The sequence below is a fragment of the Corvus kubaryi genome, unplaced genomic scaffold (assembly GCF_017639235.1).
Source record: "Corvus kubaryi isolate FWS band 111438036 unplaced genomic scaffold, C.kubaryi_AGA036_p1.0 37367, whole genome shotgun sequence".
Taxonomy (NCBI): Eukaryota; Metazoa; Chordata; class Aves; order Passeriformes; family Corvidae; genus Corvus; species Corvus kubaryi.
This window is the reverse complement of record NW_024581119.1, coordinates 2,239,309-2,255,120: the sequence shown is the minus strand read 5'-3', so window position 1 is coordinate 2,255,120 and position 15,812 is coordinate 2,239,309. Positions and strand designations below refer to the sequence as shown.

At 47.6% G+C, this 15,812-nt stretch overlaps 1 protein-coding gene across 2 annotated transcripts in view; it reads right to left on the bottom strand.

Moving 5' to 3' along the window:
• Positions 1–1,751: 1,751 nt before the first annotated feature.
• The window catches only part of ARHGEF12 (Rho guanine nucleotide exchange factor 12), a 69,815-nt gene continuing 55,754 nt past the window's right edge, over positions 1,752–15,812 (bottom strand). For both annotated transcript variants that reach the window (XM_042034005.1, XM_042034006.1), the window contains 12 exons: positions 15,434–15,534; positions 15,254–15,331; positions 14,011–14,086; positions 13,452–13,619; positions 12,868–12,955; positions 12,073–12,162; positions 11,852–11,928; positions 11,277–11,504; positions 8,904–9,368; positions 7,158–7,477; positions 6,154–6,226; positions 1,752–5,603 (listed from right to left, as the gene is read on the bottom strand). In XM_042034005.1, the coding sequence (XP_041889939.1) occupies positions 5,593–5,603; positions 6,154–6,226; positions 7,158–7,477; positions 8,904–9,368; positions 11,277–11,504; positions 11,852–11,928; positions 12,073–12,162; positions 12,868–12,955; positions 13,452–13,619; positions 14,011–14,086; positions 15,254–15,331; positions 15,434–15,534 (1,775 nt within the window). In that variant the 3' untranslated portion in view covers positions 1,752–5,592. The remainder of the gene's footprint in view (positions 5,604–6,153; positions 6,227–7,157; positions 7,478–8,903; positions 9,369–11,276; positions 11,505–11,851; positions 11,929–12,072; positions 12,163–12,867; positions 12,956–13,451; positions 13,620–14,010; positions 14,087–15,253; positions 15,332–15,433; positions 15,535–15,812) is intronic.

Genomic DNA, 15,812 nt, shown 5'->3' with positions numbered 1-15,812 from the left:
GGAGTGCTGGGCCCTCTCTGATGGGAAACATTTCCCCCCCAAAATGATCAGCCCAACTGGCAAAGAGCTCGTGCCAGGCACTGGACAACTTCCATCCTACACCAACCTCCATCAATATTTTGAAAGAACCACCTAAAATCCACTGAGGAGTTGACAAAAAAAAGGGGCAATTATGGATATTTTTCAGCAACTATCAAGGGGATCTTTGCTGAGAGAACAAACGGAATGAGCAGTTGCTTTTTGTCATTTCGGGAGGTGGATGGATAGAACGTCATCCTAATTGCTCAGAAAACCCCTGGAATCATGGAATGGTTTGGGCTGGAAGGGATCTTAAACCTCCTATAACCCAACAACTACTCAAGATGACCCAAACTGACCCAAAACCCACCTGCAGTGACTCCTTGGATCCCCTCATGTCTTCCCTGCCTGTGGAGAGATGAATTCCAGGACTGTGGCTGGGAAACAGCCCCGAAGCTGCAGCACAGCTCTCCCCCATCCCCAGCTGGGATTCGAGGGCACCGAGCTCAGATTTCTCTGAGCTGCTCGGTTTTTGAATCATTTATTTACAGCAAGGCAGTAAAGGGAATGTATAAAATAACATTTAAATAGGCAAAACACGGAGAGCATCATTAGGAAAGTGCAATAGAGCTCAGATTACCAATTATAATAAAGTAATAAAGCAATCTCTCAAGGAGCTTTATGTACATAATGCAGACAGGGAAGGGGGGAAAAAAGGAAAAAACTCCCAAGTTTTCAGAAATGAACCTGATTTGTTTTCTATTCTGGTGTTGTTCTTTAATTCATTTATTTTTGTCAGCTTGTCTGTCAGGAATCATCACCTTCCAGGGAAGCTAAAGACAGGAATGTCACAAATGCCAGGGATTCAGGGAAAGCAGCCTCTGCTCAAAAATCATCACACTCTCAGCACAGATGTTCCCTGTTCCAAAATTCACAGGTTCTCTCAACAGCTGAATTTTAATTTCACTTCTCTTTTACATTTCTGGGTCCATCCCAGCGGAGGGAAAAAGATCCAGCAGAAGAATGGGAATGCAGATCAATGTTTGCAAGATGCTCAGGTGAAATATCACATTGAAGGGTTGGACAGCAAGGACTCCCAGCCTTCAAAACAAATTCCCTTAAAAAAATAGGTCTATAAATTAATAAAATCAATTAATTTCAATTAATTAATTTAATTGCATAATGGCTCTGGTTGGATTTAAAAGGACACTGCTGGAAATTCTGAAAGCAGGGAAAGAATCCAAAACTGATTTGGGGATTGAAAGCAGAATCCCTGCTCAGGCTGAACTGTCCCCAGAGCTGAGCCACTGAAAGCTCCACTGAACTTCTCCCAGCGTTCATTCAATTGCTGTCAGCGCCCAGGGCAAGCAGAAATCCATCCAAAAGGGCAAAAACTCCCCTTCCAAATCTCACCTGGCAGCTGCAGAAGCACCTGGGAGGGCCCCGGGTGGGCAGGACACACCCAAGGCTTCAATTCCTGCAGGGAATGTCCCGAGGGATCCTCTCAGCTTGGAGCAAGTGGGGGATTTCTTTTCCTGTAGTTGGTGCTCTGTCAATTAATTAATTAATTAATTCATAATTCATTAACTCTGACAAGCAAAAATACCATCAAGGTACATCAACCTCTGCAAAAATTCATCCCCAAGGAAAATTTCCTTTGCCATCGTTTGTCCTCCAAACACTTCAGGCAATCACAACCCAACCACCCCAAGAAATCCGCCAGACAAAACTCATTTTCCTTTAAGCTTATTTAATGATATTTGAAACGCTTAAATTTTCTATTTCCCAGGTCCTGAAAACAGATTTCTTGTTTTTTTGGTTTTTTTTTTTTTTAAGTGACCAATATTTAATTCCAGAAACATACAACCCCATCAGCTAAGTCATAAAAGAGCTATTTTACAAACATACATCTGGATAATTAGAACAATAAAGTCTTTTTAGACATTCAAACATGATCAGTAAAAATACAGGATTATTAATAAAGATTTTTGTGTAATTTTTTTTTAAAGAATACTTCCAGATTTTTTTTTTTCTTCTCTTTAAAGTAAATCTCTGTTAAGAGTACATGATTGTATGTTGTACAAAGAAAATAAAAATATTCTAGTATGAAGAGAGCTCCACAAGACTTAATTCAAAATAAAACAGCAGTGTTTTGGCTGCAGTATCCCTTTTGCAGTACATCTGCTTGTCAGTTGGCACCTTTGGGGAAGGGGAGGGAATCCAGGGATTTCTTTGGGGAACAGAGGGAGAAAATACCGGCTAACAGGAGCCTGGAATCTTCCAATAGCAGGGAGAGGGGTAATCAGAATATCCAGGTTTTAGGAGAACACTGGATCAGGCCAAGTGCAGCCTGAGGGCTGAGCCAAACCCTCTGAGCTCCTGAGGTTTGCACTCCCCATCCTTCCCTCCTTCCCATCCCACCTCCCTGCAGAGCAGCTCAGGAATCTCCTACAGGAGAAGAGAATTCCCATTCCAGAATGAATCCATCTCAGCTTTTGGCTTGTCCGTGAGCTGTGGGACAGCAGAGGGGAAATGACCTCTCAGGAGGAGATGTTGTTATACCCCATCCTTGTTCCCAAAATAAGAAATCCTTGCTCTTCTCTTTGGGGAAGGGGAAAACAAAATAATTTTTGGGAACAGTGGCAGGGACAAAAACCCCAGAGAACCGTTTGGATGAGGGAATGTCCAACCCATCACCAACCAGGGGCAAATGAAAATGCTTCCCTCCAGTGAAAATTTCACTTTAAAAGGGGAATCTATGGCTTAAAGGAGGAAAAAACCGTGGGAATCCTGAACAGTGCATTTGAGCTGCAGCTCCTCCCTCCCAGCCCGAGGTCTGTGGTGCAGCAATGTGCCAGGGAGGAAAAAGGAATTCCCTGCCCCTCCAGGAGAAGGGATCCCTGCCCCACCATCACTTCCCTGTGTGTGAGGATGATCCAGAGCTGGAAGCACAGCCAGGACCGAGCCCAGAGCGGGATTTACGGCGCCCATAAAACCGGGTTCAGACGAGCTGGGCCTCTCCAACATTCCTGAAACCTCTTTGCCCTGCCCTGCCCGCTGCTCCAGAGGCTCCTGTGCCACCCTCAGCCTGGCACTGAGTGGGGATTCTCCCCTCACCCATCCTGAGAGGTGACAGGGATGCAGCTGCCCCTCACCCCTGCGTTCCACCCCGGCAGAACGAAGGGATTTGGGGAAAAATCCACTCCAGCAGGCAAAAAGGTGAATTCACAAACACGCTGCACTCCCAGCTTTTCACTGCTGCCACAACCAGCAGAGAGGGAACTGTGGAACCAGGAACCACCACAGACCTCGGAATTCCGGCAACCTGGAGAGAACCACCGAGGATTTTGTGTTCAACCACGAGGACAGAGCAGGAAACAGCCAGGCCTCCACAAGCCTCACCTTGGCTGCTCTTCCAGCACATTCTTTTAAAGCCCAACTGAGCTCTCCCTGTTCTGGAGTCCAGGGATCAGCTCCTGTCAACCATGGAAGCCTCTGGGAAGCTTTTAGATCACCAAGGTCACAATAACTGCTCCTGTTTTTGGAGTGTGAGGGGGAAAAAGGGGTCCAACACCAGGTCTGGCTGTTGCCCAGTTCTCTTGCTGGCAGCACCCATGGCAGCATTCCAGCCTGGGGGTTTCTCGGAGGAAGTTTGGATGTTTGTAACCTGGGGAATTGCATGGCTGAGGTGAGGAGGGGAGAGCCCATCCATGAGGAATGAACTGCTGGGTTAATACTGACAATAATCCCACACAACAGGACAAGCCTTGGGACATCCCAAAAAAAAAAAGGGAGCTCCTGCCAGGCTGCAGGAGAAGGCTTTGGCTGGTGCTGGCAGTGGTGATGCTGTGCTGGTGGGAGATGGTGTTCCTAAAACAACAGGAATTCCTCCCTACCCTCCGAGGGCTCCTGGCTCCAACTCCCACATCAAAATCCCCTCTGCTCCCTCTGTTTTTACCCAAACTCATCCCTCACAGGATCCTGGGGGGGGGGGGAAGGAGAGCTGGGATTTTTTTCTGACGAGGGACAGAGGTGATTTCTTGCCAGCAGCTCAAGGGAAACCGTTTGGTTTAGAGGAGCAGGAGGATCCTGGTGCTGAGCAAAGGCAGACTGCTCTGACTACCCACGGGATGTGCAGGATGCTCAGTCTGGCTTCCCTAAAGAGCTTGAAACTCGGGAAGAGGCCGTGTTCCTCACACAGCTGCCAGGAGCAGCCCCACACAGTGACACTGGGGACAGCCTGGAGCACCCTGTGCCAAGCAGGGCCAGCTCAGGGCAGATGCACAGCTCAGGCTGCCCCGTGTTACCCTGGGACAGCCGAATTCCCACCCTGTCCCCATCCTGGCAGGAATTCCAGCAGCAAACCCCACCAGGACGGGCCTAAGGAAGCGCTGAAGAGCTGGTTCAGCCTTCTGGGTTTGCAAATCTCCGTTTGGGTGAGAACACATTGGCACAAATGATTGGGAAAAAAAAAAAAAATTAAACAGAAACCAACCCCAAACCCCACCCCAAAAAAACCAACCCCAAACCCCACCCCAAGCCCTCAGCAAGACATACTTTCAGGTACTAAAACTTACTGGCCCTAGAATCAGCAGTACCTGTGGCTAACTCCAATGGCAGCCCTTTTTCATTCAGTAGTGAAGCAGGGGCAGAGCTGCCCCACATCTTTGAAACACTTCTGGGTTTGCATTTTTTTCTTTTTTTTCTTTTTTTTTCCTTTTTTTTTTTTTTTTTTTGATCCAGAGAAGAGTTACAAAAGTGCTGCAGGTCCAAGTGTTTTTATCACTTTACAAAGGAGACAATGATCAAAGCCAACAAAGTCAAGAAAAAAAAAATAATTAGAACCTCTTTCTCCTCTCCCAGCAAAGGAATGGGAAAGGGGAAAAGGGAAATTTACCCATCTCAAGTGCCTGGCTGTTTAGTGCATGGAAAATTCCTGTTCCACACGTGGTGACATGAGCAATTCCCATGCAGCTGGTTGGATACAGACAAATTCCAGCCACAAATTCCATCCTAACACCTTCATGAGTAGCTCTTGGCAGTTTGAGTGCCAGCAGGGAGTGCAGAGTCCAGTCCAGTGAGGAAACTCCTGCACACAGGTCCCCCCCTGTCCCCTCACCAGGCAGGGTTGGCCACATGCAGGGGGCCAGAACTGTCACTACCCAAAAATAGAACAAAAAAAAAGGCAGATTAAAAAAATTAAAATGTGCTTTTGATACACGGAATGAAGTCAAATAAATACACTGATTTTTTTTTTTCTTTTAAATGTCTAAATACACTTTTTTTTATATCCTACACCCAAAGCTCTGTACATTTGGTTTGGTTTTTTTTTTTCTGTTCTGAAAAAAAAAAAAAAAGAATTTCTGGTAGCAAGGAGAGGAGCAGAATAGAACAGACTCCCTCACTGACGAGATAGTGCAGATGCCCCACAGGAAAAGCACCCCATGCCCACTTTGCTAGAGAATGGTTCCTGTTTGGATGCTCCAAACCCTCATCCCAGAGTCCACAGGGGAGACAGCGGGTGCTGTGTCCCGATTCTCTTCATCCAGTCTTCAGCCATTCCTGGAAACACGACTAGCTTTTGTCTGAAGGAGGGAAAAAGGGGGGGGAAAAAAAGGGAAAAAAGGTGGTGAGAGAGAGGGACACACTGGGGAATGAGCACGTGGCATTTGTGACCGCTCCTACGGCAGAGAGCTGCTCAGTGAGAGCCTTCACACCCACTTCACCTCCAAACCTTTGGCAGGAGTTCAGCAACTCCATCTGGAGGGTGCCCGAGGCCAATGTGAAGGGCCCCAGAGCCATCCCAGGGAAGGCAGAGCCAGGCTCAGCATTCCACACTGCAGGAATCTCCCTGTGGGAATTCCCATCACTCTGGCCTTGCCTGGAGGAGAAGCTGCACGCCCTGGGACGAAGGTCTGGGGGGAGGCAGCTGGAACAGAACCTTCCCAGAGGAGGAACAAGCTCAGCTGAGCCTCCAGGGATGGAGCCGACCTTTCCTGCAAGCAGCACTGCCAGAGCTGCTCAAGGAGGTGAAACCTTCTTTGGGTGTGTGAAAAAGGCAAAATTGGACCTCAAACGCTCGACTTTGTGCTCTGAGTTTGGTTCTGGGGCTCGGGGAGTCCCGGCTGCTCCTACCTGAGGGCTCTCCTGTGGAGGCTGAGCCAGCCAGCCCCTGGCGTCGCAGAATGCTGTAGTCCTCCTCCACCTCCTGCAAAACAACAACAACCCCAAAACTCAGCTGGCTCTCGATCTACCAAGCAGACAAAGAGGGCTTCAAATAGGAGAAGTTTCACTACTGCAAACACTGAGTACCCCCCTCAACTCCTTTATTTAACCTTTATCTGCATGCAGTACTCTGATTTCAGTGAAATTGAAGGCTGGCTACTGAACGTTTCACACATCAAACCTTCTACAGTTATTCTGTAAAGAGAATCCCTCTCTCATGCAAAAATAATCTGGAATATATTGAGCCTGAAAACCTCGTTATTGCTCTGATATCCTCAGTGCAACTCAGCACCTTCACGTGACACCAGGAGCAGCAGCACAGAAGGGATTTTACAGAATTACCAAAGCTGGAAAAGACCTTTGAGATCTTTGAGTCCAGCCTATGCCCCTAAGACAACCTTGTCACCTTGCCACATCCAGACTTTCCTTAAACACCTCCCGGGATGGGAACTCCAACCCTCCCTGGGGAGCCCCTCCCACCCCCCTCTGTGATGAACTTCTCCTTAATGTCCAACCTAAATCTTTATGTCAGGAATCCACATTGCTCAGTGTCTTGTTCACAACTCCACTTCTGCAGGCTTGTCCTGTCCCTCAGAAATTTCTCCAGATCAAAATCAAAGCCATAATGAGCCCTCCAGCTCCAGCAGAACTACTGGCCTGTCGTGATCCACAACTCAATGCACACAAAACAGCAAAAAAGCAAAAGATTCTGCTTTTAAAGGCTTCCAGAAGTAAGAGCCAGAGATAAAGAGAAATGCAGCAGTGCTCCTGCCCATCAAAACTGTCTTAAAGCTTCTTTTTCTGACCCAAAACTTAATGGGTATGGAAATGGTCGAACGCTCAGGTGGCCATCAAACACTCCACGTGCAGCAATAATCCTCATTAATAATAACAACTGATGAAAGGCAGCGCACCTTTAGCTTCTCCAGGGCATCCTCGATGTTCTGGATGTACTGCATGAGCTGCACACGGGTCTCCAGAGGGAGCTGAGGGCTGCCCAGGAAGGGGCAGGGCTCCTCCAGCCCTGCCCAGCGCGAGCCCAGCAGCTCCTCGGGGAACGGGGAGCTGCCCCCGTCCGACTGGGTGTCCCTTGGGGACAGGGGCTGCTGCTGCTGCTGGGCACTGTCCAGGGAGGGCCGGCCGTGGGAGGTGCACTGCAGGACCAGGGCTGACACCTCCTCGTCCGTGGAGCTCTCCTGCACTGTTCCATATCCATCAAGGATCAAATAATTTCCTGCGGAGACAAAGGGGTTTGAGTCAAGAGTCCTCGAGAAGCTTCAGGGCTGGAGGGAGTTTTGAGCAGATTTGAAGAGACAGAAGTGGGGATGTCCCACAGCCCATCTCCTGAGACATTTTAAACTGCCCTGAGAAAACTCGTTTGGGAAAACTCCAAAGATCAGTGACTGTATCAGACCACACTGGGTTCTGAGCTGGTTCAGAGATCAGGGCTGGTTTTTACACTGTACATTACAAACAGCCCATAATGAGACGGACAGGACTTGGACTCAATGATCCTTCTGGCTCCTCTCCACCTCAGGATATTCTGTGAGCTCACCACCCCCCTTCCTGCTCGCCCAAAATCTCTGTTTGTCTGATAATGGCTGAAAATCCCGCTCTTGCACTAACTAACCTGACAAACCCAGCTGCTGATTTCCAAACTCCACTCCCCAGCCCTGGCACTGAGGATGCTTTTAGATGGGTGAGGTTTAAAATAGAGCTTGCTGATACGCTAAAAGATAAAAGTAATTACAGGCAGAAAATGGTTTCACAACCTGCACCCAGCAATAGGAATCTATTTAATGAATTTCTCTCCAGCAAAGGCAGCACAGGGGACTCAGAATTGACTAAAAACAGATCAATCTCATTTTGATGTCCCCGTAGAGTTAAAAAAGTAAACAGTGGAAGAGGTGACAAATAAATTAGATGCTTCAAGTTGTTGGCTCAGTTTTAATAATTTAAAATGTCTCAGTGAGAAAAATTATTTGCAATATGGAGTTGGAAAGTAGCACTGGGGCAGTCACAAATTGGCTTATCCACGTGGATATAATCCAATTTTTAAATAAAAGCGTATTTACGGATAAGAGACTTCTGTGTGACTGTGAGTGTTGAATCCACCTGATAGCAGCTGCTTCTACTACAGAATGCACACGAGATAAACCTCAGCTTCTGTGCTGAGTTTGGTGTGCTCAGGTAGCTGTCAGATAGTCCATGTGCAGCAATAATAATAAAAATAATAAAATAATGAGCTTTTAGGAGGTTCAGAGTGGGGTAGGATCACAGGAGCCTATTACAGAGTTTCTCTTCTAAAGTTTGATCAGGGAAAGGGCCTTAAAAAGTGCTTTGCCTCCAAGGAAAACCTTTTCCCTACAGGTCCCTATAGGCAGTAGAGAGACAAAGTGGTCCAGGACGGCCACAATCAACGGCTTGGCGTGTGCCTGGTGCCTCTGCAATTCCAGCCTGTCACAGAGTGCCACCCCCAGCATTTCAGCTTCTCCTCCATCACATACAGAATTTATCAGTCCGTGTTTGCACAGGGCTAAAATGACTTATCAAGGTTGAGAGTTGGGAGTTGACTGTCCTATCCCAGCTAAGCCAGAGATGAAGTGCTAAATCTGGACCTGGCCAGGCCATCACCCCCTGAGCGAGTGCCCCAGGCTCACCTGAGATCCGAATTTGCACCTCCTCGTCCTCCTTCCTGTCCAGCAGCTCGCTCTCCGCGGGGTTCTCGTCGCTGTGGGCTTCCCGAGCATCGAAGAAATGCTCCCCGCTCTCCTCAGCCCCCAGCCCCTCCAGCTCCGAGCCAGAGCCCTCCAGGTTCATGCTGTCCATGGGCAAACTGCCCCTGGCACCGGGCTCTGTGCCCGCCAGCTGCATGGCATCCCCTGAGGCCGGGCACTCAGCTGCAGTCCGGGGGCCGTGCCCAGCCGCGGGCTCTCGAGTTCTGGGAAGGGTTCTGTCCGCTCCAGGCTGCTGGAATCTGCTGTCAGAGGGCTGCAGATCATTCCCACTCTCTGTCTGGGCTTCCTGGGACACGGTCCTGAACCTGGGCAAGCGTTGTCTGTCCTCCAGGGTCCCCTTCTCAGCCAGGCCGAGCTGCTGCACCAAGAGCTGCCTCAGCAACCCCACTGCAAGGACAGGCAACGTTCAGGCAAAAACCCCGTAATGAGATGGACAGGACCTGGACTCAATGATCCTTCTGGCTCCTCTCCACCTCAGGATACTTTGTGAGGTCACCAGCCTGCTTCCTGCTTGCCCAAAATCTCTGTTTCTATGCTAATGGCTGAAAATCCTGCACTTGCACTCATGGCACCCGACAAATCCAGCTGCGAGGACAGGAGACGTTCAGGCAGCGCTCACAGAGCACAAAAGGGATAAAAGCAGACACAAAGGTCACCCTCTCACAGAGGTGCCACTTCTCTCCTTGCTCTTGGTTGGAAAAACAGGGATAAAAATAAATCTGTCAAGGGCTCCAGCCTCACTGCCCTGTTTTACCTTACAATACGTCAGGACAAGTTGCATCTCCTTGGAGAAAAACAAAGAAATTGTCTCCAGAAATTAGCCTGAGTGCCTGGGTTTTACCCTGCAAAGGAGCTCACAGCTGAGGCTGTAGCAGGGGATTCCCACCTCAAGGAAATTGGGAATATTCCACTCAGGTTTGAAATGACAGAGAAAAAAAAAAACAGAAAAAATTGAAGAAACATTTTCCCTAAAATTTGATGCAAATTTATGCCTGGTTGAACTTCAACCCACATTCCTTTAGTTCCCAAATTATCCCAACCAAACACTTCATAACAGGGACATATTGTTCCAAACAAAAACGTGCTGCTGTCAAGAGCCTCAGATTGTTCATCCTCACCAGAAAGTGCTCTTGCAACACCCAAAAAAAGCTGTGATGTCACACAGCAGAACTGTCACTCAGCTCAGGCTCCTGTCACAGTGTGAGGGAGCCACTGCTGCTGTTGGGGAGCTGCTCTTTTACCTCTCAACACTCGGGAGATGCTGTAAGGTCACTAAAACTGTCCTTACATGCCCCAAACTAAGATTATTTTAGCCCCAGTCTCTTAAAACAAGTACCAAGAATATTGGTACAACATTCAGATCTAGAAAAGAACTTTAAATCCTCTAAGCAGGAGAATAAATGGATTTAAAGATCCAAGATAACTCTGAGACTGCAGAGAACTGTCATTGCTTGGACAGAGAGATGGAAGAGGCAACTGGGGCCAAGGATGTGAGAGCTCTGCATTTTGGTCAAAGCAAATATTCCACAGACTCTTCCCTCCAAGCACAGCTGAGGGACTCCGTGTCCCTTCCACAGTTGCCAAGAGGAGATCAGTGGATTAATGAATTCATTCAAATTTTAGGAAGTTCTATTTAGGAGCTGCACTGCCAGAGCTGATCCAGCAGGCTGCAGAGCCCTGCATTCCTCCTCTGAAAGGAGAGCAGAGAAGGGATTAAAAACCTCCAAACCAATTTCAAACAATGATCTGTCCATCAGGAAAACTTCTCAACACACACAAGCGTTGATCTCATTAGACCCAACCACCTCCCAAGTGCTCAGGAAATCTGAGCCTGGGCTTTGGATATGGGTGAGCTTAATGATTTGCAGGATTTTACAAAAAAAAAAAAAAAAAAAAAAAAGGAAAATTGTATTCTGCAACACAAGCAACCTCTCCTTTCTGCTCCAGTGCTACGGAAATAAGTGCAGGGCTGAGTGCCTCATCTTTAAAAACTGCTGACCAGCCATGGCACTGGACACTAAGTTCTGCAATATAATTTTGCCATCAAAGCACTCCACGGGCAGTAAAAATTCATTATCACCCTCATTTGATACATAAAACCCCAGGAAAACAAGATGCCCAAATCCCACGGAAGGGCAGTGTGTGAATTCAGCATTCCTGGCTGTCAGCTCCATTCGGCACAGGGGCAATGGATAATTCATGCACAGGGGCAATGGATAATTCATGCAAACGGGCTGTTTTAACGACTTCCACCTCCCTATCCCACCCCCCTGGGCACTGCCCATGGGTACTCACAGTTCCTCAGAGCATCCCGTGCCCACTGCCCCTCTGGCACCGAGGCTGAGCTGGTGGCTGTGTGTTCATAGCAGGCAGAGGAGTCTTTCAGTGCCAGCTCTGCCTGCTGCACCTTCTCAAACTGTCCCTCGGCCCCCAGCAGCCCTTCCACCTTGGCCTTTTCAGACATGATGGGTGAAGAAGACTGAGGGTTCAGTATTAAGGGAGACTCCAGGCCCAAATCTTTATCTAGAGGACGGAAAACATTAATTCAGGTGAAACAACGATGATAAAACTGCAGAAAATTCGACTCTTGAAACCACTAAAATTCTTGAGCGTGGCTTTGGTAGAAAGCCAATTCTTTCCAGGGTTAAAAAAGACTCTCCCAGCAGTTTATAAATCAGAAGGAAACAGTAAAAGGTGCATTTCCCAGAGATTCAGCATCACTTCTCTGAATGACTTGTAAAGAAATCATCCCTTCCCAGAAAAATCTCAAAGCTGCCCTAGGATCCCCAAGCCCCCAGGAACATGGCTGGGCACATCTGCACTCCGTGGAGCAAATCTCCTGATCCCATTTCCCTGAATCCCTGCTTTACCTGGACTCTGCAGGCTGCTGGCAGGAATGTCATGCTGCTCTTTGAGCTTCTGCTGCTCCTCTTCTTCACGCTCCTCTCTGCAGGGAGGGGAGAACAAACACATTGTTTCAGTCACGTTGATCCGCAGGAGGATCCCTGCCTTGCAGGGCAGTTTTTGAGCAGGAAAAGGGGTGCTGGAGACAGAAAAATCAGCTTTTCTTCTTCCTGAAGCTTTGACTTACTCGCCAGGGCCTGACTGAGGCAATGGGATCACTCTTCTGCTGCTCCCCATCTTCACAGTTCCTGCCATCTGAGCTATAAGGTCCTGCCAGCTGCAGCAGAAACAGCAAATAAAACCATGCAGCAAGTGAAGCAGAATGAGCATTTCTCCATTTAATCCTCTTAAACCCAGTTCATATTATTACTAGGGGTTTTTTTTTTAAGTTCTGTTACATTCGGTCCCTCCAGGAACACCCTGCAATCACCAGGGCATAAAGCTCAGCTCACCTGGATGCTCCTCAGATAGACAGGACCTTATCACTTGTCAGATCAACCACTTATTTTAAATATAAATACATACAAAAGCATTGTTTCACACATAACTGGGGTATAAAACATGCAACAATAGCCATGTATCCCATAAACAAATCTATCCCTGCTTATACTTCAGGAGAAAAGAGTTTCTCCCAAAGACAAAGCTTTTAGCCATGGAATCCAATTTCTGCAGCGGGGTGTTTATGATGCCAGAATGTAAATCTGCAAAGATCTCTGGTGCTGCATGAAGATGCAGGATTATTTCTGTGTCTGATCTGGCAGTCAGGCACAAAAAAACAGGATTTTAAGGGTAAACAAAGCATTCTGGAGGTCAGAAAAGTGTCTGGAGTGAGCCAGTTGGGAGGGATCTACCCTCGGATGCTTCCTACAGAGACCACCAGGTCTGCAGCTGAGTTTGGAGAAGGAACTCAGGGAGTTCATGGGGTGAAGGCCTCCCAGGTACAACAGACAGAGCAGCAGCTGGAACTGAACCCAGTACTTACACATTCTTCTCTGAGACAGTCTGTGCCACCAGCTCGTAGATGTGAGCCCCCTTCTCTGACATGGAGATGACGAAGAAAGCTTTGTTATCTGCACCAACACAGGGAAGGGAGGATTTAAAGAGGTGCCAGGTCCCACACAGCTTCCCAAAACTCCTAGAACAAGCCATAACCCCAGCCCAAAGCAAGGAAAGAGTCCATGAGAGAACCCTCCAACACCAACACAGAAACACAGACCTTGCTCTAGCAAAGAAATTTGCCCTCAAAGGAAAAAACCCATCTCAAACCATTTTGAAAAAGCTTCATTTCTCCTCTTTTCCCTTCTAATAATTTCCAGAGTGCTCTTCCTCTAACACAATCAGAGTACTTTCATTTAGAAGTCTATTTAAAACTCAAGCAATGCCTATTACTGATGCAAAGAAGTTAAACAGCTCATCCATACTAAGCATGATGTTGGACAACCAAGAATTAAGCCTACGCAGTTTTCCATGTTCTACTCTGAAAATCTACACAAAAATCATCTTCCTCAACTGAGCTAATCTTTATTTTTGGCTTCTCCTTGTGCTTTCTCAGTGGGCTGCACTGACCTGTGGCCACCTGGCGAACCAGCACAGTGTTGAGTTTGATGATGGGACTGAAGGTGTGTTTGCTGTCAGCTGTGGACGCCAGGATCTTGCTGTGGCACTTCAGCACCAGTTTGTCATCTTGCTTCTGCAGCAGCACCAGGATGTCCTCCAGCAGCAGAGTGTACAGATCTGCCCAGGGAGCAGAGGAGCCCAGAATGAGTTAAGAGATGCTATCAGAAAGCAGAAAGCTGCATTTCTGATTACTCATGCAGAGGCAGCAATCAGTGCTCTGCCACTCCAAGCAAAGCTTGCAAATCTTCCTCGTGAAAACTCCAACAGAAAGCTACAGATGGAATTGGATCAGCTCATGACTGACTGCTGTGTCCCTGCATGGCCCTAATGATACTCCAGCACATTTCAGAATTGACAAGAGTAATTTAATCAGCTTGGAGGAGCACACAGGCATTATCAGAGGTGGCCGTATGAAGAGTAATTGGGAGCTGCTGCAGAGCTTTTCCCTCCTCTCCTCCCCAGCAAACTCACCCAGAGCCAGGGGAGCGAGGGGATGGCCCAGACTCACCGATGGTTTTGTCACGATTCACCTTCCAAGTCAGGGGCCCTTCATGGAGCATCTTCCTCTTTGTTAGATCCAGGTTCTGCCACCAGGGGAAAGGAAAAAAAAGAAATTTCTATGGAAGCAAGTCATGATAAAACACAGGAATGCCAGAGGACTCCAGTCTGGAGAGAAGTAGCTAAACCCAGGCTGGGAAAAGAAACACGGAGCAGGGAACCCAAAATCATGTGAGAGATGCTGGTTATCGCTGTTCCTCTTCCACTGCTCTTTTCCACAGGCCAAGTGTCACAGGGTGGAGAATTCTCCCACCAAATCAACCTCCTGGGGCATTAGGATGTCATCCATTTCCCAGGAGGAGTTTTTCCAATACCCCACATCCAGCTCCAGCATTACAACTGGTTAATGCTTCAGCTCTCCATTTGCAAGTCAAGTGTGCCTACAAATGATTTACAAATCATCCCAACGATCTGACGGGATTTGTAATGTCAATGGATTCTTCAGGCACTTCAGTGCTTGTGACATTTAGATCTGCAGGCAAGCAGAAGTGACAATTTTCACAATTCCTCCCTTCCAAGTCTCAGAGTCTATAATCAATGACAGCGAGATTTCAGAGCTGCCAGGAAGTTCTTCCTTCCCCTCACTGAACGCTTGCAAGTTTATTTGGAGAAGGATACACGACACAGTTTTACAGAAAAGACTTGGTTTTTTTGATTCACAGGGACTTTGAGGAAGATGGGGAAGCAAGCAGCAGGTAACCAGCTTCCAACAAAACTGCAGGGGTTTACAGGAGCCATGAAACAGAATATTTTTAATGCTGGACTTCAGGCTTTTTTTGGCTGCATGGATCTCCCACATTTTTGTACAAGCTCTCTCCTTTTACACCTCAGGGCTCTCCAAGGCCTGCCCAGTTCCAACAGCATCACTAAGACATGCACTCACATGAGATAAATATCCACAATAATCTCATTATCCATCAGGTATCTCTTCTGTGATACAGTGCTTGAGATTGCAGGCCATAAAGATCAGACAAGCTTCATCAGCACCATTATGTGCAGAACTGGGCTGTTATAGCCACAGAAATCTTCAGGAAGGTGGTAAAACTCACATTTCTGAGACTAACTGTTTTCATTTTCATATAGAAATATTTACCTCCAAAGACCACTTGCTTGTGCATCAGAAGAAGCACAAAGTGAGTGACAGGGCTGCAAACAGAATTTACTCAGGGATCGTTTTAACGCTCTCAACTCACCCTGAACTCATCCATCATGGGGTCCTCTGACTGCTTCAAGTAGGACAGGTCGAGTCGCCGCTGATAATCCTCCAAATGCTGCAGGAAATGCAAGGAAATGGTCACTGGGAGCAGCAAAACTCCCCAGAGTGGAAGTTTCTTGCTGTCCCCAGCCCTGGGTGTTCGCTGTGCCCCTCACACCTGCTTGTTCTCGGACTCTTTGACAGCCTGGTTCACGTGGTTGAGGATCTGGCGACAGTGATCTGCTGCTTTCTTAACTTTCTCCTTCTCCTCAGGCAGCTCTGCAAGAATAAAACAAAGTGTGACGGTGCTTCCCAGCACAGGTTTGAACAGTCAGCCCTCCAGTGCAGTTTGCTGGCCTCAGACTGGACAAAGAGGAGTTAAACTCACAGAGAAGTCTATCAACAAAAGCACTGCAAAAGTGGCAAAAATAAGATTTGTGACAGGAGAGAATTCGTCGTGACCTGCAGATCATTACATCTAATACAACTGTTACTCTTTCTTTTTTAGGGCCATGTGACAACTATTCACAATAATCTGAGAAACCTAAAATCCTTAC